The sequence below is a fragment of the Erinaceus europaeus genome, chromosome 12, assembly GCF_950295315.1.
Source record: "Erinaceus europaeus chromosome 12, mEriEur2.1, whole genome shotgun sequence".
Lineage (NCBI taxonomy): Eukaryota > Metazoa > Chordata > Mammalia > Eulipotyphla > Erinaceidae > Erinaceus > Erinaceus europaeus.
Window position 1 is genome coordinate 55,669,510 of NC_080173.1, and position 26,204 is coordinate 55,695,713.

At 45.8% G+C, this 26,204-nt stretch overlaps 1 protein-coding gene and 3 long non-coding RNA genes across 12 annotated transcripts in view; 3 read left to right on the forward strand and 1 right to left on the reverse strand.

The window, feature by feature from the left end:
* The first annotated feature begins 526 nt into the window (after positions 1–526).
* On the forward strand, positions 527–26,032 carry LOC132541968 (uncharacterized). Its single transcript, XR_009553081.1, has 3 exons — positions 527–1,395; positions 19,307–19,534; positions 25,578–26,032. It is a non-coding gene; the product is annotated as an uncharacterized LOC132541968 (long non-coding RNA).
* On the forward strand, positions 6,423–8,262 carry LOC132541969 (uncharacterized). The gene is made up of 3 exons (XR_009553082.1): positions 6,423–7,136; positions 7,203–7,690; positions 7,809–8,262. It is a non-coding gene; the product is annotated as an uncharacterized LOC132541969 (long non-coding RNA).
* On the forward strand, positions 9,291–14,704 carry LOC132541971 (uncharacterized). The gene is made up of 2 exons (XR_009553084.1): positions 9,291–9,519; positions 14,421–14,704. It is a non-coding gene; the product is annotated as an uncharacterized LOC132541971 (long non-coding RNA).
* Positions 19,972–26,204, reverse strand: part of SPAG9 (sperm associated antigen 9) — a 157,933-nt gene continuing 151,700 nt past the window's right edge. For all 9 annotated transcript variants that reach the window (XM_007525556.3, XM_007525554.3, XM_060203750.1 and 6 more), the window contains one exon: positions 19,972–23,534. In XM_007525556.3, the coding sequence (XP_007525618.1) occupies positions 23,419–23,534 (116 nt within the window). In that variant the 3' untranslated portion in view covers positions 19,972–23,418. The remainder of the gene's footprint in view (positions 23,535–26,204) is intronic.

Below are 26,204 nucleotides of genomic sequence, written 5' to 3' on the forward strand. Positions count from 1 at the left end.
CTCAGGGGTCAAGTCAACTTGGTCCTCAGCTCCCAGTTTCAGAGGCCTTTGCCACAGTCACCAGGACTGCTAAGCAAATGAACAGCATATTCATGAAGGTGGTATCTCCTGGCCAGTGGGAGGTGATAGCAAAAAATCACACCCATCCCTCATTTTTCAGAAAAACAATAACTTAATTTGAAAAATTATTGTTATTAAAATGTTGTTTGAAAGGTAACACTTCCTGTATCTTCTAAAGCTGAACATTATGACTGCCACACTGGCAGGCTAGCAGAATGAAGGTAGGCGTCCTAAACACAGGTAAATCTCACAAATAAAGCATCCAGCAGACACTGGATACAAAGGTCCTGTGCTGTATGTCTCCTTTTGTGGTTTTATTTCGCAGCAGGTGGAGTAGCCCGTAGGGTTGAGAATCAGGAGAGAGGTTTGGGGTGGAGACAGTGAGTGAAGGTGGCATATGAGTGAGGGCTTCTAAGGTGCTGGGGACGTGTGTTTTAGTCTGGGAGCTGGTTACACAGCCATGCCCAGCTTGTGCAGATTCTTCCAGCTGTGGACTTTAAAATTTTATTTTATTACATATGAGAGTCTTACATGAGGCAGAGAGGGGAAAGATACATACAGACTGACAGAGATATATGCAGCGCAGGTGTCAAAGTGTGCTAACTTAGCACTGGAGCTAGTTCCAGCGGGGCACACTTGATTTATGTAAATTTCCTGCTTCTATTCAGCCTGGAGAATGCCAGGAGCTGTGAGGCCAGTTCCCAGGGTCAGCTCCACAAACATGGCCTCAGCTGAGGCTCTAGCAGGGCTGCAGGCTGGCCCTCCCCAGCTGAGTCACCACAGCGTCCTTGCCACCAGCCTGGGGACCTGGGTTGCTAGGGGCGGCCTTGGGGTCTGTGGGTTATGCCCACCTGCCCTCTGTACTCTCCCCCCCCCCCGTGCAGGGTGGGCTGCCAGGCGAAGGTGTCTACACTGCCTCACCCACCCCCAACCACCCGTAGCAGAGGCTGTGGAGCCCAGGTGCCACTCCCCTCGAGGAAAGCCCTGGGACCCCTTTCCACCTCTTCGCAAAGGTCACCGCACCGGGCCTGGAGAGTTTTGGGTTGCAACACCCGCCTGGGGTTTGGGGAGGTCAGTTCGTGCCCGGACTGCGAGGGGCGCCCTTCCAGCGCTCGCCCGCCCGCGCCAGCCAGTCGGGCGCAGCTATTTATAACCCGGGTCGGGTCGCATTACCTCCTGACCTTCAGTCGGGCCGCGATCCGCAGCGATTAGCATCTCCCCGCCGCCCGCTGCGAACAAACACCCCTCTGTGCGCCCTCCCTTCGAGGCCTGCAGGAAGCAGGATATGGACCCGGAGTCGTGCCCCGTGGCTCCCCAGGGCGCACCCAGCCACGTGTGAGTTGGAGCAGTGGGTGCGGTTTGGGGGAAGGTGAGAGAAAACTCTGAATGATTCCTCCTGTAGTTCCTTGAGTTGGGAACGTTGCTATGTCCTGGGTGGGGGGAGAAGGGGAGAGAGTCTGTCCAGTGGGTCCTTTTTTCAAAGTCAAAGTCGGGAGGAAGAAAGCAGTTACTAGTGACAGACCTGAATCACACAATGTCAAGTACCTCCTCCCCAGCCCACCTCACCCTGGAAGGCAGCTGGAGCCCAGAGCAGGCAATGACTGGGCCAAGGTCACAAAGAGTCATATCCATGACTCTTTGCACTGGGAAGACAAGGAAGCCGGAACTCTCATTATCAGCCTCAGCAGCCATTGTAAAAGGAGGCCAGGTGAGATTAGTGCATTCATCTCTGCATGCATTCATTCTTGCCTTCAACACCATTCTGTTGACTGCCCATTAGGTGCTAGACAGAAGCCCTTACCCTTTTGGTGCTGCCAATCCAGGGGACACAGTCATTCCCTAGAACTGGGGGTCCCTTGATGGAGCCTCACTTCAGCCAGCTGCCAAAGGCCTTGAAATTTAAGCCCCTGGGGAGGTAGATGGAGGCAAGGGGCAAGAGCCCAGACCAAAGGGGCCCTGTGGGGTTGTGACCTGGGATTGAGCATTTGCTCCAGGTGACCAAGGCCATGCATGTTGGCACCCTATGCCCATAAAGGCCCTGCCTTAACAGTAGGTGCCCTCATTCAGCTACACAGACACACACACACACACACACACACACACCTTCTAATGCCCTTGCACCCAGAGCAGAGAGTGACTCACCCAGCACCCAATCTTGGCAATCTTCCTGGGGGAAGCCCTGGGCTGGGTCCAGCTAAGGGGCTGGTTCTGCCCAGGGCAGGAAGGCTTGTGGAGGGTGGCAGTGAGGGTAGGCCAGGCTCTGTGTGCTTCTTTCCCTTCCTGCCAGGCCCTCAGAGGCAGCACTGGGGGGGGAGCTTTGGCTGAGTGATGTGACCATCCCTTGTCACGTCTGGACTGAACCTCTTTTTCCACACATGAGGATGAAGGTTGTGTTGGGAGGGACCACTTCAATTCTAGCTGTCTGAGGTTCTTATCCAGGGGCACACTACACACCTTCCTTCCAGAGTGGTTCAGCCTATAAAGCCGTGTACTGTGCGAGTATGCAGAATTGCCTGCAGTCATGTGTGTGTAGGAGTGTGACTCTGTGAGTAGGTGACTGTACAAAACATTGTGTTCATGGGAGGGGTTGTGCATTCTGATGTGTGTGTGTGTGTGTGTGTGTGTGTGTGTGTGTGTGTGTATGTGGATTGTTTGTATGTGGGAGTTCAGGGATAGACAGTATGTATAAATGTAGGGGGTCACCATGGTGTGGGTGCAGGTATGTTTATGTAGGAGTGTGTGTGTTGTCTCAGACTAGAGGTGAGAGCCTGAAGGGCCTCTCCCTTACACTGAAACCTCTGCCCACATGGGCATCCTGTAGCCATCAGGCCCTGACCAGTCAGTGAACTCAGGGTCTAGAAGAGTCAGCGACTTTTCCAACCTCTATGCCAAATGGGATGTCAGCATGGGGGCGGGGGCTCAGGGGTGCAGCTTGGGGATGGTGGCAATGACTTCATGACTACCGGATGCTGAGCAGCTGGGAGCTGGGGGAAGGGAGCTGGGGCCTGGGATCCCACTGGGATCCACTCAGGGTTCAGGAAGCAGTTCAGTCACAGGTTCACACTTTCTGGGAACCCTCTGGTTGCTTTGGGGGGGGCTGTGGTTATGACAGGGTTCCTAGGGAAAGTGGAAGGAGACCTCTTGAGGATTATGTGCACCCAGGGCTTAAGCTCACAGTAAGAGGCAAGGACCTTTATTCCTGTTTCTCAGATGAGGGAACTGAAACTCAAATATATGTCTGAAGTTGAGGCGGGCTGGTGTGCACCCCACTCTGTCTCACAGCCATGCGATGGTGGCTTGACAACTCTTAAAAACCATTCCTCTGGGGAGTAAGTAAGCAACACACTGGTAGAACACACACTTCACCATGCTCAAGGACCCCTGTTTGAATTTCTGAGATACCACATGGGAGCACTATGCAGAGGGGAAGCTTCACAAGCCATGGAACAGTGTTGTAGTGTCACTCATTTTCTCTCTCTGTCTCTGTCTTTAAAAAAAAAAAATTTACTGGGAGCTGTGGAATTGTGCAGGCAAAAGCCACAGCAAAAACTCTGGTGGCAGAGTGGTCCAGGAGGCGGTACAGTAGATAAAGCATTAGACTCTCAAGCATGAGGTCCCGAGTTCAATCCTGGTAGCATGTATACCAGAGTGATAACTGGTTCTTTCTCTCTGTCTCCTCCTATCTTTCACATAAATAAATACATTTTTTAAAATTTTTATTTATTTATTTTTCCCTTTTGTTGTTCCCTTTTTTTTGTCTTTTTATTGTTGTTGTAGTTATTACTGTAGTTATTGATGTCATTGTTGGATAGGACAGAGAGAAATATAGAGAGGAGGGGAAGACAGAAAGAGGGAGAGAAAGATAGACACCTGCAGACCTGCTTCACCGCCTGTGAAGCGACTCCCCTGCAGGTGGGGAGCTGGGGGCTCGAACTGGGATCCTTTTGCCAGTCCTTGTGCTTTGTGCCACATGCACTTATCCCTCTGTGCTACCTTCTGACTCCCATAAATACAGTTTTTAAAGTTCTTAAAACAAAACAAAAAACTCTGGTGGCAGAGACAAAACAAAGCTGCTCTCCTGGACTTGTGAGGTAGCTCACCTGAGAGCTTAGTCATGCATTTGACCCAGACCTCCTGTTACCCTGTGGAAATAATACAGTACAGGAAGAAGCTTTGGTGCTGTGGTGTTTTCCCCCCAACTCCAGCCCCAGTTCTCTATCACTTTCATCTGAAAAAAAAAAAATCAGCTTTCAGTAGTGAAGCTCTAGCAATGAAAAATGAAATAAAATAGCCATGCTCCTCTGAGAAAACCTTGAAGTTTGGCTTTCTCTAAAGGTTTCTCCTCAGACCCACACAGTTCAGCTCATTCAAAAGAACTCACCCCGGGGGTCAGGCATTAGCGCAGCAGGCTAAGTGTACATGGTGCAAAGCACAAGGACCAGCATAAGGATCCCTGTTTGAGCCCCCAGCTCCCCACCTGCAAGAGGGGTCACTTCACAGGCGGTGAAGCAGGTCTTCAGGTGTCTGTCTTTCCCCCTCTCTGTTTCCCCCTTCTCTCTCCATTTCTCTCTGTCCTATCCAACAACAATAACAGCAATGACAATAACAATAACAACAACAAGGGTAATAACATAGGCAACAAAATGGGAATAATGGCCTCCAGGAGCAGTGGATTTGAGGTGCAGGCACCGAGCCTCAGCAATAACCCTGGAGGCAAAATAAAATATAATAAGATAAAATAAAATAAAATACACCTCATTCCTCTGTAAAGTGGGAGGGACAGGGGGATGACAGATAACCAGACAGTGAGGTCACCATAAGTAAATGAAAGCCTTTACAAATGTCAGTTCCCCTCTCTAAATACAGACCACCCAGCAGACAGGTCCTGACTCATAGTTATCAGGCTAGTGGTGCTCCTTTGTAGGGCTGAGGGGCCCCCAGATCACAGGTTCAGGGGTGGGTGTGAGCATTGTGCATGTGCCCAGAAGCTGAGATCAGCTTTCCAAGTGCTCTTTCTTCAGCCATTTATTAGTTTCCTATAACAATACTAATAACCCCCCCTGCCTAAGCTTTCTAGTTCACAGCACTTTCACAAACAGTCTCTCATTTCATCCCCACTTGGCCCTGTGATGAGGAGTTAATAGTCCCATTTTATAGAGCAAGAGACTGCAGCTCAGGGAGGAAGCCTCTAGGGCTAGTTTCCCATCACAGGGCCTGGAAGTGGCAGATTCCTGAGCCCCTGTCCAGTCCCAGCTACCCTACCCCAGAGGTCCACATCAGCCAGCACCCAGCAAAATGACAAAGGTACCCTCTTCCTTCATCTCAGAGCTGCTTCTCATCCTCCCTGCCTGCAAATACATGGGGGGAGGGGCAGGGGAAAATCTGTAAGGCAACAAAGATGACAGCTTCATGAGAGCACTGGAGACAAAGTGCTGGGGTGAGGGGGTTCCCCACAGCCCATGGCATTGGGTCCAGGTAGCGGAGGGGAATGTGAGCCCTGTGTCAGTTGTTGTCGTGTTCTCTCATCTGCTTGTCATGAAATGAGAAAAATAGGCACAATAGAGGAGCCGAGAAGTCACAAGGACTATCGTCCACCTAAGCTGTGTATTATGTTTCCCCCTACCCTTCCCATTTGTTTTCTAGCTACAGAGAAGGCAGAAAGGGAGAGAGTCAGAGACCACAGCACCAAAGCTTCCTTCAGTGTGTTGGGAGCCAGGCTCAGACCTGAGTCATGCACATCGCAAAGCAGCACACTATCTGACTGAGCTATTTTGCCACCCCCTGAGCTGTGTATTTTCAGTTGTGTGTGTTGCAATGTCTGTAACTTGGTAAACAAACAAGCAAACGGATGACAATGTCAGGCCCTAAGTTGCTTTGTTGGAAAGGCCAGTGACCCAAGAGATTGGCAAATCTGAGAAGCACTGAGCTAGCTCCTAGTTCTGGGTGAGATTTGGCATGAAAGAGTTGTTCTTGAATTCAGGAATGATATATGAATGGCTGAAACAGACCAGAGCGGGGCACTGGGGTTCCTGCCCAGCTCAGCACCACACTCCCTTCACGCGCCACCCCACTCCTCCCAAAGGACCCAGGCATCCCCGAGGAAACCTGAGCAGAAGGAACATCTGAGTAACTGTACATGGAATTCTGAGAAAGGCTTCTGAGGCCAAGTCTCCATGCCACACATCCTCGGCCTCTTTCTTCTCTGACCTGGAGCCAGGAGGAAATGTTCCCTTAAGTCTCTCCCTTCCATGCCACCCCCACTACAACCCCCCCCCCACTCCCTGCCCCAGTCGCCCCCCCAGTCTGGTTCCAAAATAACCCAGGCCCTGGAGACGTCATGGATCAGGCTGGCTGCTTGCCCCTCTGCCAGGGAAGGCTAGTAATGCCGGGCCCTAATATAGAGGGACACCCGACACCCCCGCCCCCAAGGGGCCTGGGGAGCCCCGCTGCTTCCCCGCCCCCATCCCTTGGGCGCTGACACCCCAGAGGCCCGCCCCTCCCGGCTGGGCCCAACCCCGAGCAACATGCCTCGACAAGCCCCGCGCCGAGCTGGAGGCGGCCCGGTGGGGGAAAGGGGGCGCCGGGTCAGGCCCGGGGTGAGCGTGGGGACACCCGGTCCTTCAGGGTCGCCAAGAGAGTTTACGAGCGTCAGTGCCCACAGGCTGCCCCTAGAGGCTGTCTCCCAGGCAGAAGCCTGTTCTTCCCACCCGGGCGGCGGCCATAAACCCCGGGGTGTGGGAGGCGGGCGGGGAGCAGGGCGCCGGGCTGAACCCCAATAAACTGCTGGCTGAATCCAACTGCAAATCATTCTTCCTGATCCGCCTGCTTGCCAGCACTCACTGCTCGTGGGGATTAAAAGTCAAAGGGCAGAGCTGCTGACGCAAATGCCAGGGGAGCCGGGCGGTTTGCACAGGGGCCCCCGCGGGGCGCGGAGCGGCTGCAAGGGGCACCCCGCTCGCGCCCGTCCTCGCCGCCCGCCGGGGCCCGGCGAGGATCCAGTACAAGGCTTGTCCGAAATCCCCGCGAGGCGGCGCTGCCGAGGCCTGGGAGGCTGCAGAGGGCCGGCTCGGCGTCCTGTGAGCAACCCCCTCGTGTGCCCTGATCTGGGGCGCCTGGCTCCCTAAAACCTTGTGTCCCCCCAGGTCCACCTGCCGGCCCGCACACCCTGGAGCCACGGTCTGTGCGTCGGTGGATCCCCCCAGTGTCCACAGTAGGCTGGAACCCGGACCTCGGGCTGTGGCTGGGGAGGTGGGGCAGGGGGTGGAGGGGGGCACAGAGAGAGATTGAGAGATGTGTGTGTTGGAGGTGGTTGGAGGCATTTGTGTATGTACATGCTGAATCTGTTTGCTCCAATTGTGGCTGATGATGAGCTTCCTGAGTGCACACTCATCACCTAGCCCTAAGCCCTGTTTCTATTAATAGCTCCGCCTCTGACCTCAGTCCCTCAGGCTCCATACCTAGCCAGATGGGACTGGCTAATGCTCTTGGTATTGCCCTAGTCATCTCGGACCCAACCTAGGAGCATCTTCAATGATGGGCCTGGGTGAGGACCGGGTACCAGTTCCAGCCCCTGTGTGAGCCTGGGTGGGTCACTTCTCAACCCAGCTTCCTCAGCTGCACAGTGAGAATGGTGAGCCCAGTTTCTGCCTGGGAGAGCACACTACATGAGTTATTCTTCATCTGTGAGCAACATGAGTTTGAACTGGGTTTGTTTATACTCCTTTTTTCTTTTCTTTTTCTCCCATTAGGGTTGCTGCTGGAATTTGGTGTCTGCACAACTCCACCACTCCCAGTGACTACTTTATGATAAGGGGGTGAAAGACAGAAGCAGAGAAAGAGAGATGGAGAGGAGAAACATCTGCAGCATAGATTTATCATTTCAAAGCTTCCCCGCACCCCCCCCCCCCCCGCCAGGTGTGGATGGGAGAACTTGAACCCAGGTCCTCACATGGGGCAATGTGTGTACTCTATCAGGTAAACCATTGCCTGGCCCAGTGCAGATTTTTTTTCATCACTTTCTCCTCTCACCCTATTCACGTGGAAATGAGAATGAAGACTTCATGATGAGCCACTTAGGGTTTTCTCTAGAACAGTTTCCCCTCATTTATTTACTTGTCAGACTACAGCATAATGAGATGTGTTATGGGATTATTTATGTTATTGGTAAGGCTTCTGGCCAACAGCCAGCTGTTGGTAGTTAAGTTTGGGATGAATCAGACATTATGCTCAAATTTTCAACTGGCTGTTGTTAGTGGCCTTATCCCCCCTATACTGTTCAAGGGTTAACTGTAAGTAATAGACAGTACATAAAGACCCAGTCACATAGAGAATTTCAGTGCATGTGGAATTATTTCTGTTCAAATCCTCTATTTTACAAACAAGCAAACTGAGGACGTACGGAGGTAGTTCACCTGGTAGAGTGCACACTGTGCCTTGTGCCATGACCAGGGTTTGAGTCCCTGGCATGTGGGGCACTATGCAAGATAGTTTCTGTGATGTCTCTCTGTCTCTATCTTAACTCAAGGGAGGAAAAAGAAATACACTGGGGACAGTGAGATGCTGTAGGCATCAGCCCCTGGCAGGTGGGTGTGAGGGAAGGAAACAGGCCCAGAGGACTGGTGTGAGAGCTAATGCTTGACACCAAGTCCCAGGTGCCTTAACAACATGTTGTGAGGGAGGGCACTGGAAGTTCCTTCCTACCACTCCTTTTGTCATCACGCTCAGGAGGCCACACCTCCTGAGTTCATCAGGCCCATCCACCTGCCTGAAGGGGCGGGTATGCCTGGCCAAGTGTTAAGGTCACTCAGCCACAGAAAATACCTTTTGGGATGAGACAACCATGGTCATGGCCAGGCGGCTATGAGTCAGGAGGACTCATCTGCAAAGTGACTAGTGAGGTTCAGCATGGCGGTCTTTCGGGATGGTGGGGCACACAGACACACAACCTCTCCTTTCCCCCAGCCTGCCACTGCTGTAGCCCTTGGAGGAACCTGCAGAAGTGCACTGTGTCCTCAAGCATTGGACCCGAGGGCAGGCAGACGCTTGCACCCTGTGTCACACCCCCACCCCAGACACCACCTCCATCCTCCCTGCTCTCTGTAGCCATAAGCTTAAGGCTCCCCATTTTCTCTCTGGCCTTCTTCTGTCTTTTCTTTCTTTCTTTAAGAAAGGAGAAATTAACAAAACCGTAGGATAGGAGGGGAACAACTCCACACAATCCCCACCACCTGATCTCCATATCCCCTCCCCTGATAGCTTTCTCATTCTCTATCCCTCTGGGAGTATGGACCCAGGGTCGTTATGGGTTGCAGAAGGTGGAAGGTCTGGCTTCTGTAATGGCTTCCCGGCTGAACATGGGTGTTGACTGGTCAATCCATACTCCCAGTCTGCCTCTCTCACTTCAGACTGTGACCAGAGACTTCAGGTGTGGAATGACAACCCTTCAGCTTCATCACTCGGGTGAGACCGTTCCTTTCACAGTATTCTCTAATTCCATTCTTCTGTCTTCTACACTAATATGACCTAATTCAACCAGATGAACTCTGGGATCCCCGTGAGTCTACACATTAGGAGCAGAAGAATGGACATTAGAGCTTGTTATTCCTAGCCCCTCCCCACCAAAATTAGTTGCTAGAGGCTGTTGAATCCTCATGGGGGAGAATGAGACCTTACCCCCATCATAGGGGCAAGGAGGGCCTCAAAGAGTGTTGTGAGATGGATTCAAGACCATCTCAGGTGGGGCAGCTCCAGGGCAGAGAAAGGGAAGGGGGAGAGAAATGGGAATAGCCAGTCCTGGAAGAAAGGGACCTTTCATAGCAGAGGGTCCAGTGGTGCTCCAGGGCCTTCAGAATTCCCACCGAACTTCCTCCTTGCCTCACAGACACACACCATTTGAAGTTTCTCCTTACCCAGCTTCCTTTGCAAAACTACACATCAGATCCACCAGTCAGGAGTTAAGTGGCCAGTGTAACACTAATTGAGGAAGGGAAAGGCCTTTGAGAAAGGTTGAGGAGGGAGGGGACGACATGTCTGGCATGGAGCAACGGCAGGGAAACTAAGGGAGTTGCAGCAGACAGAGGGCTATGGCTCCTTGGGGAGCTTTGGTGAACAGTAGCCAGGCTGCCAGGACTCTCTCCTTAGGGACCTGGGTCCAGAACTTCTTTTTTAAAACAAATATTTATTCCCTTTTGTTGCCCTTGTTTTATTGTTGTAGTTATTATTGTTGTTGATGTCGTCATTGTTGGATAGGACAGAGAGAAATGGAGAGAGGAGGGGAAGATAGATAGGGGGAGAGAAAGATAAGACACCTGCAGACCTGCTTCACCACTTGTGAAGCAACCCCCCTGCAGGTGGGGAGCCGGGGGCTCGAACCGGGATCCTTATGCCAGTCCTTGCGCTTGGCACCATGTGTGCTTTACCCGCTGTGCTACCGCCCGACTCCCTCCAGAATTTCTATGACAGGATCATGCCTTGGGCAAGAAGGCCAACAGGACCCCTTCCTCAGCTTCAAGCCCCGGGCAGAGGGAGAATGCCCACAGCCTCTGAGCAAAGCATCCCCAGGGAGAAATGAGAGTCTGGGGGTGGAGCTGTAGAGGGAGGTGAGTAGTCAGGTTCCTCAGTCCACCTGCCTTGGAGCTAAGCTGTATTAGAAAAGGTAAAGGTCAGAAATCACACACTAGGAAGAAGTTTCCTATCAAGACATAACCATTTCCCCAGAGGAGACCCCACCTACCTATGGACTCAGTACAGACTCTCTAACCAGGCCTTTTAATTGTATTCAGCCTGCTTTTTGGGACTGTGTTCTGTCCCTGCCACCAACCCCCACCCCTGCTTTTAGAAATAGCTGTGAGTCTGGGCCTGCCCTGGAGTCAACCGGGCTTCCAGGCAGATGACCCCCTGCCCCCAGGCCAGCCCAGCACTGGCACTGAGGTCTGAGAGATGGTGGTATTCCCTCCAGCCCCCATTAAAAAGGTGCCAGAGAAGGTGGATGAGGAGCCCCTGGACCGCCCCCTACAGGTGGCAAAGCAGTGTTGCAGGTGTCTACTCTTTCCCTCTTGATGTCTCTGTCACTAATAAATAGTACAATCAAATTAAATGAATCTCACCCACCCTTACCCCATCCCCAGACCTCACAAGCAGATAGTGCTTGCAAGGGACCTTGGGGTACCATCTCTTGTTAATTGGCTTGACTCTCCAATAGTAATCTGGTCACCAATTATACTTGGCCTGAGCTAAAACCAGCAAAGCAGGTAAGGGGATGAGGTACACCAGCCCCCTGCAAGGGGAGAAGGTAGTGGCTTGTTTGGGAGTGACTAATACAGAAAAATACTTGGCCCACCCATCTCTGAAGCTGAAAGAGAAGCTAGTGCCCACTGGGGGGTAGGGAGGGCTTGCAGCTCTTTGGCTCAGCTTCACCCACCTTCAAAAGTTTTCTCAGCCATCTTCCCCCTCTGTGCAGAGGTGTGTGTGTGTGTGTGTGTGTGTGTGTGTGCGCGCGCTCTCTTTCTTAATCCTGCTCCTTGCCCAAGACCTTAGACTTCTGAGAACCCTCAGTGGGGCATGCTTGCTCCCCCTCAGCCTCACCAGTACAGGTGAAAGGAGTGTGCGATGGGCAGCAGGGCACCAGAGACAAAACTAAGTGTTGGTCACCTTATGTTCCTCTTTGAGGCCCTCCTTGCCCCTATGATGGGGGTAATGTCTCATTCTCCCCCATGAGGATTCAACAGCCTCTAGCAACTAATTTTGGTGGGGAGGGGCTAGGATAACAAGCCCTAATGTCCATTCTTCTGCTCCTAATGTGTAGACTCACGGGGATCCCAGAGTTCATCTGGTTGAACTAGGTCATGTTAGTGTAGAAGACAGAAGAAGGCCAGAGAGAAAATGGGGAGCCTTAAGTTTATGGCTACAGAGAGCAGGGAGGATGGAGGTGGTGTCTGGGGTGGGGGTGTGACACAGGGTGCAAGCCTCTGCCTGCCCTCGGGTCCAATGCTTGAGGACACAGGGCACTTCTGCAGGTTCCTCCAAGGGCTACAGCAGTGGCAGGCTGGGGGAGGGGAGAATGGAGACTTATTCTAGTCACATAGGTTCTCTCTCTCTCTAATCCTTACCCCCTCCTTTTCCTTTTTCAGCAGCAGTTATAAAATCCAGGAAATAAATGTGGATTGATGGCCTATACAGGGCTTAGTTAATGCTGTGACCTGCCGAGTTATGTAACTCCCATTTATTATCGGCCTTGGACAGAGTTTCTATTGAAGCCACTCACTAAGCTGATTCCATGACATTTCCCTTAGCCTTGTTCAGAGGTGGTGGGCAGAAACAGACAGATTCTTCTGCAGGTTCACAGACCGGAAACTAGTGGTATAGAGGCTTGCAAAAAAATTCCCTTCTTTAATTCTGTGGGCTAGTGCTTCTCTCACCAAATCAATTTCTTTGCTCACTTCTGCAGTGGTGCTGACAAATCTACTGGAAATAATACTCTGCACTAAATTAACATGAGGATGGTTTTTCTTCCCAGTAGGTCCTTGGTAGAGAAGCCTAAAAAAAAAAGGTGTGTGTGGGGTGGATGGTGGTCCACCTCATTGAGTGCTCACATTAAAATGTGCAAAGACCCAGATTCAAGACCCCAGTTCCCACCTGCAGAAGGGAAAGTTTTACTAGTACTGAAGCAGTGTTGTAGGTATCTCTTTCTCTGCCTCTTCCTCTCAATTTCTCTCTACCCTATCAAAGGAGGGAGGGAAGAAGGAAGGAATTAAGAAGAAAAGAAAGTGAGGTGGGTGTTCTCCTTGCCCCTGGTGAAGGGGAGAAGTGGGTTCAAGTCTTAAGCTAGAAGCAGGCCTGGGGAGCTAGCATGAAAATTGTGCAGACTTCCATGCCCGAGGCTCCAAGGTCCCAGATCCAGTCCCCACCCCACCCTTCACCCCCAAATAAGTGGGAGCTGAGGAGTGCTATGATAGGAAGGAGAAAAGGAATGAATGAATGAATCTGAAGCAGGCTGGTTGAAGGAGCTCAGCACTAAGAGTAAAGAGTTCTAGTAGTCAGATTTTCTATATAGGGTGGCCGGGTGGTGGCGCCCCAGGTTAAGCACATGTTACAATGTGCAAAGACCTGGGTTCAAGCCCCTGGACAACCCCCCCCCCCTCCAGAGTGCAAAACAGTGTTGCAGGTGTCTACTCTTTCCCTCTTGATGTCTCTGTCACTAATGAATAATAAAATAAAATTAAAACAATAAAAGACAAAAGATCTCTGTATGGGGGGAGAATAGCCACTTTGGGCCTCAGCTTCTCAGTAAAGCAAACCAGTCCACCTAATCTGTACAACTTGATCCCTAGCAGCACTCTCCTGGGTCTGATGTGGCTTGCCTCACTGGGTAGAGCGGTGAAGGGGAGGGATGAGGAAGGCTAATGCCAACATGGCGCCACCTTGTGTTCAGAAGGGGACAGAGTCCAGGCTCTGTCCAGTCTAGCAATTTTAGAAATGAATTTAATTCCCATCTCTCAGACTTTTCTTTGCAGTTTTTGGTTTGTTTAGTTATTTATTTTTATTTACATCAGATCTGTGATTCTGTATTTTGACTCTGTTTTTAAGACACCAATCTGGCCTAAATACCTGTCTACTCAGCTTTTGTTATTCATCTGTAACCAGTACCTTCCAGGGAAGACAAATGTTTGAATGCTTCTTAAGGCTTAGTATTGCTCTTTTCTGGTAGAGTATGACAGACTTTTGCAATTAGTTCTTAGTAAGAACTTCACATAAACTTCCCAAGACAAATCCTTTCTGTCTCCAAAGAAGCCAAAATGTGCCGAGAATGGGCAGTCAGGGAGGCAGCTCAGTAGAACGCGCATGTGTTATTTGCCCGAGCTAGCCAAAGGGAGTGAAATTAAGCTTGATATCAAAGGACAACAGGAAAAGAAAATAAAGAAAATAAAGCCCCCTATACAGGCCTATACTACGGGACTGGTGCAGTGGCTTCAGGGTTGGTCTGTCTCTCTCTCTCCCTCTGTATCTCCCCCTACCTTCTTGATTTCTGGCTGTCTCTAGCCAATCTATAAAGATGATAAAAGTAATAAAAAGAAAGAGAAGTTGAGATGAGAGGGAGAAAAAAAACCTCAGCACTATTTTTTCCACACATAAAGCTTCCCCTCTGCAGGTGGGAACTGAAGACTTATGCACCGTATTGTGTGTGCTCAATGCAGGTGCGCCACTGCCCAGTGCACACGATATTAAAGTTTTTGAAAGCCTATTCCACTCTTTGTGTGTCTCTGCACCTGAGATACCCAGTAAAAATCTTAAGAGATGGAGGTTTGCTTTTTTTTTTTTTTTTTTGGCTTGAGTAATGTTAAACTTGCTTTCTCATTGATCAGGTTATGGTGGTGCAGGGGACTGAACCTGGGACTTTGGAGCCTGAGGCATGAGAGTCTCTTTGCATAACCTGTATTATGCGATCTACTCCTGCCCATGCTAAGCTTTCTTAGCAATAGGAACTATATACCTTTTTTGCCACCATTCTGCACCCTGCTGTGAATCTGATGTTAATGTTTTACTTAGTTCTGTGTGTTAGTCCTCTAACCACTTACATGCAGTGGCTGGGTTTAATTATTGTCATAAAGTGTAATGAACAACAGATACTGAATAAATATTTTGATGGTATCTGGAATGTAAACTTGCCACTATTTCTCAAGCTCCATACGTGCCTCTGTGTGACTGAATAGGAATGAAAGCAACCCTGGGCTGGCACAGTAGCTTGCTTGGGTAGCGCATTGCTTTGCCATGTGTGTGACTCAGGTTTGAGCGCGGCTTCCATCACACTGAAGGAAGCTTTGGTGCTGTAATCCTTCCTCACTCTTGGTCTATCTCTCTACCTCTCTGCCTCAGAAGGAGAAGGATGCAGAGGAGAAATAAGGAATGAAATAAACTCTTAGATGCAAAGAGAACATGGCTGGGTCTCTGTGTTGCTGGTATAGTCTATTTCCTTACCCTGGAGAGGATGGGGCAGCAGAGAGAGGCTGGATAGGCCCAAGAAAACCTCTACTTCTCAATACAGTTCTTTTAGGACAAGATCTAGAACATTGACAAATCTACTGAAAATGACATTTGGCATTAAATTAGTACTGAAGACAGTTTTTCTTGTTTTAATCATATTACAACATAGCCAAAGCAGTCACTGTGCCAAAGGCTTTTTTAAAATTTATTTTCTCTTTTGTTGTCCTTCATTGTTGTTGTCATCGACATTGTTGGATAGGACAGAGAGAAATGGAGAGAGGAGGGGAAGACAGAGAGGGGGAGAGAAAGACACCTGCAGACCTGATTCACCACCTGTGAAGTGACTCCCCTGCAGGTGGGGTGCCGGGGGCTTGAACCGGGATCCTTTCGCCAGTCCTTGCGCTTCACACCACATGCGCTTAACCCACTGCGCTACCACCCAACTCCCCGCCAAGGGCATTTGTTTACCTACTGATTTCTAACATAGCCATACTTCCTGACTACATGTCATCCTTCCCACATTTGCTGCCTTCTTTTACCCCAGTCTCCTTGAGTGTGTCTTACTCAGGGTTCACATACTTAACACCTAGCAATATGTAAAGTCTGCAGCTGAATGGATGGCAGAGGGAGGTCAGATGTGCTGTTGCAATCACAGGCATTGCTCCCCTCAGCCATCACCTGAACATTTTTCAGGGTGTTACTCATTTTACAGTAAGGAAATAGAATATTAAACAGCCAATGAAGGACCACAAAAATAGAAATCAATAGACCCAATATTCAAACCTAGACCTCCTGGCTTCAAATTTAGTGCTTCCCCCAACATGTCTACAGTACCTTCTAGTGAGTTAATCTGGTTACACTTGCCAGAGAGGACTTTGAATCCATACTCATCTCAGCTGGCCCTATTTAGCAATGAGCAAAATCCTTTTCTTTTAATAAAATTTTTTATTAATTTTATTTTTTTAATTTAATTTTATTTTTTAAATTTATTTATTTCCTTTTGTTGCCCTAGTTTTTTAAAAATTATTATTATTGTTGTCATCGCTGTTGGATAGGACAGAGAGAAATGGAGAGAGGAGGGGAAGACAGAGAGGAGGAGAGAAAGATAGACACCTGCAGACCTGCTTCACCGCCTGTGAAGCGACTCCCCTGCAGGTGGGGAGCCGGGGTTTGAACTGGGACCTTATGCCAGTCCTTGTGCTTTGCGCCACCTGCGCTTAACCCGCTGCGCTACAGCCCGACTCCCATTAATTTTATTTTTGAGACAGATGCAGACACATACACACACAGACACACACAGAGAGAAACAGAGAGAGACACCAGAGCACTGCTCAGCTCTTGCTTATGATGGTGCGGGGGATTGAACTTGGGACTTAGGAGCCTCAGGAATGAGAGTCTGTTTTGCATAGCCATTATGTTATCTCCCCGCCCGCAAAAATCCTTTTAAACTTACTTTTATTTTAATAAAGACGGTGGGGAAGAGGGAAAAGGGACACCAGAGCACTGCTCAGCTCTGACATGGCTGTGCCAGGGATTGAACCTGAGGCCTCTGGGGCCTCCAGGCATAAAAGTTTGGTACACAAACCACTATGCTATCTCCTCTGACCAAAGTCTCTCCCCCCAAAAAAGACAGAAGTTGAGAGAGAAACGGGAGAAAGACACCTGCAGCATTGCTTCACTGCTTGTGAAGCTTTCCATCCTGTGGCTGGATACAGGATGGGGGGGTTTGAACCTGGGTCCTTGCACACAACATATGCAACATATGCAGTCTACCAGGTGTGTCACCTCCTGGCTCTCCCAAAGTCCTTATGGCCAGGTCTCTGGATCACATGAGGACAAAAATATAGTCCAAAGGGTCGCTCTACCAATCTCATTACAGTTTATGGACTAAATGCTTGGAGAAAAGGATTAGATACTATAATATGCTTAGACGTTTTTTTTTTTTTTTCTTTTTCTTTTTGCTACCAGGTTCATAACTGGAGCTCAGTGCCAGCAGTACAAATCCACTCCCCCTGGGGGGGGGGCATTTTTTTCTATTCCTTTCTGTTATACTTGATAGGACAGAGAGAAACTGAGAGAGGATAGGGAGATAAGAGAGGGAGAGAGACACCTGCAGCCTTGTTTTACCACTCATGAAGCGTCTCCCCTGCAGGAGGAGATGGGGGCTCAAACCCTGATCCTTGCACATGGTGATATGTGTGTTTAACTGAGCATGCCACCATGGGGACCCTGATTTTTTTTTTTTAAAGATTTTTAAATTTATGAGAAAGATAGGAGGAAAGAAGGAACCAGACATCACTCTGGCACATGTGCTGCCAGGGATCGAACTCAGGACCTCATGCCTGAGAGTCCAAAGGTTAATCACTGGGCCGGACCACAGGACCCCAATTTTTTTCTATGAAAAGAAAAATCCTTACCAAGCAAAGGGGAAATGAATATTCACTTTAAGCTTTTAATGCAGAATAAGTTCAAAGTACCCTAAACTTCAATTGTCCATGAGTCAAAGAGTTGGAACTGCTGGCCAATCACCAGCTACTGGTAATGACCTGCACTGAATGAATACAGCGCTGTGTTCCTAGAACACAGATGTTGTGAATCCAGCTGGGCTGCCCGGAGTTCCTCTTAAGCAGCTGTTGCCAATTCAAACAAGAGCTGAATCACCTGGGTAAATTTTTTTTTTCTTTTCTAAATATAGCCACAAAGTCTATGGGACTCCTGAGGTAAGGAGTAAAATAATTTCATTCTGGAACTAGCTCCCAGATGGTTCTGGTCATACTCATCTCTCTTAGCCCGGTTGAGAACTACAGCTTTTACAGGGAGTAACTGTCCCTCTTGGGGGGATGGGGGTGGGTATCAGTGTGCACATGCGTGTGCGTGTGGGAGGGTTAGACTTCTCAAAAGTACCATTACAAATCACAATTTATATTTTTATTATTTAATTAATTTTTACCTGTGTGTAGGAGTCAGCTCTGCTTGGATATGAAATCAAGGAGCTATCTGGATCATACTTTACAGTGTTGCTCTGGTAATGTAATCTCATCCATCAGATATCTGAGTACCCAGGGGGACAGGGCAGCTCTGGGCCTGCAAAAGCAGGTATGGTCAGTATCTATCTGTGCAGATAGCAAACTGAGGCAATTCAGAGCTGGGGCACAGAAGCAGAGGCTGTTAGTTGAGCATCTTCTGAGATGACCTGGTTAAACCACCTCCTTGGACGTGAGAGAGTTAACATTCAAAAATGTTAAAGCAGTATCCCCCAGATGAAAATATTATTAAAATGAGAATACAGTTATTTTAAAACTCCCCCCCCCCTCCAGGGTTATTGCTGGGGCTCGGTTCCTGCATTGTGAATCTACTCCTGGAGGCTATTTTTTCCCTTTTGCCCTTGTTGTTTATCGTTATTATTGTTGTTGTTATTGCTGTTGTTGTTGGATAGGACAGAGAGAAATCGAGAGAGGAGGGGAAGACAAAGAGGGGGAGAGAAAGATAAGACACCAGCAGACCTGCTTCACCACTTGTGAAGTGATCCCCGTGCAGGTGGGGAGCCTGGAGCTCAAACCAGGATCCTTACACCGGTCTTTGCGTTTCACACCATGTGCACTTAACCCACTGCACCACCGCCCAACCCCCTCTAAAACTATTCTTACAATCACACTTCACAGATACTCACAAGAGATCCCCCCGTTCAGGTCAGGGGTGAAGCTTTGTGGATGATCTCTCTACTAAGGCTTGAAAGATCATTTCAGGGCAGAGAGAGAGTTCACTAGGTAAGGTGTATGCCTTGCCATGTGTGTAGCTTTCTTTGATGCTGTAGTCTTTCTTTGAATTAAAAAATGGCCCAGAGTAGTACTATCACTATGTGTGAGGATACAACAAACACTATCATTTCACTACTGGGTGGGACTGTAAGCTATGTAAGTCCAGCTCTGAGGACCACACTCCTGTCCTGTCCCCAACAAAGTTAATGTGTTCTGCCCTGTGCTGCTATTCACCAGACACTGTCTGGATCAGAAAGATGGCTGAATGAGGCTCAAGAGAATTAACCAGTTTTTAAAAGAATGGGTTGGCTGGCCCCAGAGGACTAAGTGGCAGTTACAGCACATTCTGTAAGGTAGGAAAAAGCCAAGCTATTGATTCTTTTTTTCTCTTACTAGAGCACTGCTCAGCTCTGGTTTATAGTGGTGCAGGGGAATTGAACCTGGGACTATGGAGCCTCAAGCATGAGAGTCTGTTTGCATAACCATTATGCTTTCTACCCCTGTCCCAGGCTACTGATTCTATTCTAGAGTATCCACCTTACTTGATAGATGGTCTACTAACATGCCACTGAGGACTATTTTTACAATCACGTCAGATGTCTACATTCTGAGTACACAAACCAGAGTAGACAAAATACCACTGCATGAAACATGGATGGAATGGAACTGATCTATCATGTGATTCATTTTATAATCATATCTCCTTCCAGGGTCCTTCCCAAGTAAATGAACTACAGGTAAGCATACCTATTATTAACACATTAAAGCTAGTCTCTTATTATTACTGAGTCATCTGGCAAATGATATACCTTTAGTATCACGTGTGGGATGTTACTCAGCACTTCCAAGTTTCTAGAAAGCTCCACTGTCCATTAGTCATATCTAATATGAATATTCCCCAATGTTCACCTCTACTCACTGCCAAGTCATTAGTTCTGACCGTTGGAAGTGATATATTTGATGGAAGATTGTTGTATTTTTTTTTTTTTACCAGAGCACTGTTCAGCTCTGGCTTATGGTGATGTAGGAGCCTGAACCTGGGACTTTGGAACCTCATGCATGAAAGTGTGTTTGTATAACCATTATACTATCTAACCTCCGCCCAACTGTTCTATTTTCAAATCAAAACCAAGTCCAGGCTCTTAGGCAAAAGCAAAACACACAGGATCTCAGACATGTTTCATATACATATTTATATATATTTCATGTACAAAGTTACATTCCGAACCCCAGGGATTCCATAGTAGAAATAAATACTGAAATAACTACATTGCTAAATGAGTTTTTTACTCATAGAAATGAAGCCTCAGCCTCTAAAAGATACCAAGTGGGACATTCTAGAACCCATTTATCAGATTATAGAGGCAAGTAAAATTCTGCATAAAGTGTCTAGGACAAAAACAAATTTTAGAACATAAATTGGTTAAAATATATTCAAATATTGAGAAATGTATAACAAAAGTAATAATAAAAACTTAATTTTTAAGAGAAAGAAAAAGACAGTGTTACAAAATTGTATAACCCTGTTAGAAAAGCATTTGTGATTTCCACATTGAAAGTTCTCTCTATTTTTCCCATGTTACAATCGGGGGCCAAGTGAGTCCCTTTCTCAACATGATCAATTCAGAAGAACCCTAAATCTGATCAAGTCCTTTGGTAACTGTCATAATACTCACAAGGAAATAAATATTCAGTTCCATAGCATTTGCAAGACACACAATCCTTAGGACAGTTAATATTATTAGACATTTGTTTTGTTACTAAGGCAGCCTATGTTAAAGGGTCTATTCTCAAATATAGGGAGACTTTTATAAGAAACAAACAATACAATAACCAAAAGAATGCATTTTACCCTTTCTATGCAGATACATTGAATCTGAGAGGTTATATGCTGCATATTTTGTGCTCAAGAATGTTTTACACTTTCAACAAGCTTCAACTAATTAAAATATTCTTATTTAAAAAAATTAGATTCACAGGAGCAAAAGAAAAGCATTCTCAAAACAGAGTTCTTAGAAAATAGTCTCCTTTTGCCTTACATGTTACCCTGCAACTAATAGTAAATATTAAGCGACATATATGACGCTGCCATCTTGGTGGATTAGCAGTGGCTGAACACTGGCGATTTCACATAGTCCAAACATATACATAACCCAAGCATAACAAAATTAGAAAATTCTTTAATATCCCTCATTTCTTCCCATAGATGTACTTTATTTTTATTTTTTTACATTTTTTTTTTTCAGCTCGGAGAGTCCAACCTCAGGTACTCAAGCCTTTTCTCTGCCTCATGACATGGTAGTCACAAAGCAGCTTACATGGCTCTGCTGTTTACAACAAGCTTACATTTTGGCCTTTTCTTTCAAAGGTTACCAGCTCAACCAAAGTGAACATTACCAGAAAAGAAGTCAATTATTGGGGGTGGGGGGAAGGGAGACGTAAAACAGTCTATAGAAAATATTGTACTGAAACTGCAAACAGAAGGACAGATCCTTAAAACAAATTGTACAGGTAATTTTTTTTTAATACTCTCTAGTCCTGAAATTGAGTAATAGGGTCACAGTATTTAATAAAATAACTACACGCCTATGATCCTTATATTAAAGTCAGTACGTTTTAAAAGAACAACTACAACCATTGCGACATGTTTGCATTTCTTCATCTTTAACTCCTGATCTTTTAAATTATAGTCCTTACACAAACATGTAAAAGACTAAACAGCAAATGAAGTCAAACTCGGGGATATTTGCTACTTGGAATTAAAATTCCCAAACACCTTGGTGTCTCTTCCTTGTGAATTAATATACAGTAATTCCCCTCTCAAATTAATAATGTGTTTTTAAGGTAGTGCCAAAAATATTGGTTTTTAATAAGATCATAGCTTATAAGCTATGGAAAAGTGGCCCAAGTTTTGGTGCTCTGAAAAATATGTAACTCAAAGCAAAAATTACCCTTAATATAGTTTTTATCAAAATTTTTTTTCTGGCCATCTAAAGTGGCCAGTTTTATCATGTACACAATGTGCTTATAGACACATGTGGCTAAAGGTTCCCTCCAGCCCAATGAATCCCAGGTATTCTGTAATCTAGTCTAATCATATGAATGCTTAAAAGACACTGATATACTTGAAAACAATTCTTTGCATGATAGTTGTTTTTTTTTTTAATCTCTAGTACTTAAGAATGCTTAGATGATCTGAGACCTTTCTTTGCTTACTTTTCTTTGAAGTAGTCCTTCTGATGACTGGGAGGTCTTTAGCCTATAGGTTTATATTTTTTAAGTAGTTCTTAAATTCATAGTTAACTCTACATAATTACTACCCTTGCGTCCATAGTTAACTCTTTAAAGTAGTGGATAAGAAACGGAAATAATAGATTTTTTAGAAGTTTTGGGGGGGGATAACTACCATAATTGTTTAAATAATGTATTAAAATGAGAAAATCAAATCTAGAGTTTTGCTGTTAAACAGGCCTTGTCAGTGATAAGATATAAATCCAACATTTACTTTATGAAGTCAGTTTTGTCTGCTTCCCCTTCATAAGTTTCCTCTCTGAAGATAGCATTTTTAATCTCAAAAGGACACAAAGCTTCAATGTGCCATTTATATATATATTATCAAGTGTGAGCTGTTCTGCAGTTTTATACAAAACAAGAGAAAATAGCATTTCTAATCATATCCCTCATTCCGATCGTCTGGCCACATTCTATCACTGCTACAGCTTTACTCTCAGAGCAGTCCAAGAACAGCTGGTAAACAGGTGAAGTTTTTTTACAAGGAAAAAAGTCAACTCTCACCATCTGCTGGTTATAAGGAATCCAAAACAGTTTCCTTTAAGAGAAAATTCTATCATTGAGGCATATCTCTTTTTAAATAACAAACCTTTCAGAAGACATATCAGTATGAAAATGGGCGAGACTAGTTAACAAAAAAGTCAGTATCTTCAGAAAAGCAGGCCTCATAAACTTTAGAGCTCTAATAAGTCAAAACAAGAACTTTTTATTTAAATAGTGTAGTCTTAATTTCTTTAATATAAAACCCCCCAAATCTGATGAAAACAAAGCTTTATATACCATATAAACAAGATTTGTCAGATTTGAAAGTGAAGTTAAAGTAATTTACAGTTAGCATTTAGCCCTCTCGGGACATTTAGATAAAATCCTGATAATCCACCTGATATTAGTCTGCGTCAATTTTATAATACACTAGGGGAAACTTTACTATTGAACTTAATAGTACAGTTTCATTTATCAAGTGTTTTCATTAATTCTATTACTAGTGGCAGCTAAAAAGTGACCCCATCAAACAAAGTGAGTGACATTAGCTGTGGCAGAATAAACTACATCTGGATTGCTTTCTATAATTCACCAGTTTGCAGAAAGCAAACATTCTTTGATTTGTTCATAATATACTGAAATTGCCTATAACACTGGTGCAGTAAAACAGCTAGTTCCATATTGTTACAGTAAGACAGATCTTGTAATATAAACTTAACAGGAAAAAAAATGCTCACACATTATGTGGTGAAACTTCTTTCACAGAGAGAGCATTAAATAAAGAGGAAAAGGAAAATAAACCATGCAGAAGAGACTGCTTTTCTGTCTCTACCTTTTTTCTGTGGGCTCACTCACTACCATACATCACTTGCCACACTATCAAGTGACTCCTTTCCGCTTTGGCGACAGATGGTTCAAGTGGAAGATCCTCTCCAAGAAGTTCTGATTCTCCACCTTCATCACCTGGCGAATGATAAGCAGACCAGTTATGCAGGCCAGCTCAAATACGCAGGCCAATACACATAAGACCTTTTTTTTCTTTTTTTAAATTCTTTTTGTGATTAATAGTAGGCTACAAAGATTATAAGATTACAGTGTATAGTTCCACATCACACCCACCACCAAATTTCTTTATCCCTACCTACCTCCCACCTCCCAAAGATAACCACCAGAGTTCTCACATCTTAGACACAGTTTGCTTTGCTTCCCCCTTCCCTTCCCTTCCCTAGTTCATGAGTTTTCAATCTCTTGACTCTACTTGAAATCACTGGCAGTTGTGTTTCATCTCTTTACTTATTTCACTAAATGTAATCACTTCTAGTTTATCCATTTTGTCCCAAAGGACACAAATTCATCCTTTTTGATTACAGAGTAGTATTCATGGAATATATATCCCATAATTTTATCCAGTCATCTGCTGATGGGTATTTAAGTTGCTTCCACTCTTTGGCTATTGTGAATAATGCAGTTATGAATATAGGTATGCATATGTCCCTTCAAATTAGTGTTTGTGGAGTGTCCTTTGGATAAATGCCTAAGAGTGGTAGCGCTGGATCATAAGGTAATTCCATTTGTTTGCTTAAGGACTTTCCGTACAGTCTGCCAATTTCCAATCTGCATTATCACCAGCAATGTAGCAGAGTTCTCTTTTCTCCACAACCTCTCCAACACCTGTCTTTTACTGGTCTGTTAATGTAAGCTACTCTCACAGGTGGGAGATATATCTCAAGTGTAGTTTTAATTTGCATTTCTCTAATGATAAGTGAAGTGGAGCATTTCTTCATTTGTCTGTGGGCCATGCATATCTCTTCTTTAGAAAACTGGCTATTGGGGGCTGGGTGGTGGTGCACCTGGATAAGTGAATACATTATCACATGCAAGGGCCTGAGCTTAAGCCCCTACTCCCCACCTGCGGGGGGGGGGGGAATGCTTCATAAATGGCGAGGCAGGTTTGCAGGTGTCTATCTTTCTCTCTTTTTTAATATTTTTATTTTATTATTGGGTAGAGACAGACAAATTGATTGGGGATGGGGACATAGAGAGGGAGAGAGACAGAGTGACACCGTAGCCCTGCCTCACTACTTGTGAAGCTTTCCCCTTACAGGTGGGGACCAGGGGCTTGAGCCTGGTTCTTAAGCACTGTAATTCTCTCTCCCTCTCCCCTCAATTTCTCTCTTTCCTATCAAATAAAATAGAAAGAAAAAAAAAAGTAGCCACAGGGAGCAGTGGATTCATATGCTGGCACTGAGCCCCAGCAATAACCCTGGTGGAAATAAAAACAAACTTAAAATATATATATATATATGGGGAGTTGGGCAGTGGCACAGTGGGTTAAGCGCACATGGCGCAAAGCGCAAGGGCTGGCGTAAGGATCCCGGCGTAAGGATCCGGGTTCGAGCCCCTGGCTCCCCACCTGCAGGAGGGAGCGGTGAAGCAGGTCTGCAGGTTTATCTTTCTCTCCTCCTTCCTCTCTGTCTTCGCCTCCTCTCTCCGTTTCTCTGTCCTATCCAACAATAACAGCTATGACAACAATAACAACTACAAGCACAACAAGGGCAAGAAAATGTGAAAAATAGCCTCCAGGAGCAGTGGATTCGTAGTGCAGGCACCGAGCCCCAGCAATAACCCTGGAGGCAAAAAAATTAAAAAAATGAAAAAATAAAAATAAAAAAATTTTAAAAATCTGCTTAGTTCTTTGGCCCACTTTTTTGTTTGATTACTTTCACTTCTTCTGTGCCAATCTTCAGTACAGATGTCTGATGTCAGTTGCTTGTCAGATGCATAGTGTGCAAATATCTTCTCCCATTTACTGGGTTGCCTGGTTATCTTTATGTAGTTTGCTTTTGATGTGTAGAAGTTCTTTAGTTTCATGTAATCCCATTTATTTACTCATTTTTAATTTAATGTGTCTCACATGAATGCCAATTAAGCAAAAGAAAACATTCATACTGTCAACTAGAGACAGTAGGAAAGAAACCCCCTAACAATCTGCTTTTTTTTCTGCAGGTCAAAGGCTCCCTTATCCAACACCCCCCCAGTGGCTTTTCACAGCAATGTCAAACTGTGATGAGGAGCAATCTTTTAAAAGGAGAACAGCAAAGTCTAGTTTCTGAACTGAAACAATCAGGTGGTAAAAGTATAAAAAAAAAAAAAAAACTAAGCTTGGCTTTTAAATTATTTTTAAATTACAATGGTAACATTGACATTGATTAGCTAAAACATAATACTGTCATTTATTTTTTGAGTTGTTTTGTTCTGAAGGTTCCTCTGTCTCCCCCCTCCCCTCTCAATTTCTGTCCCTATTAAAAATAAATAAATAAATAAATAAAAACACACATGCTCACTAGTAGAATGCAGGACTTGAATGTAAGGTGCCAAGTTTAACCCCCAACCCCTCATAAAATGACAAAAGTGCTCTAGTCATTCTATCTAAACACTACAATTAACTTTATTATATTACAAAAAAATAAAGAAAATGAAACTAATATCAAATAAAATTTAAAAATGCATATTTAATGTTAAAATTAACTTATACTATAAGACGAGTCTACTTTTCAGACAACTAGCTAAATTTTCAGACAACTAGTCAAAATTTTAAAAACTTTTTCTGGATCCATAATGACTAAAATTTTT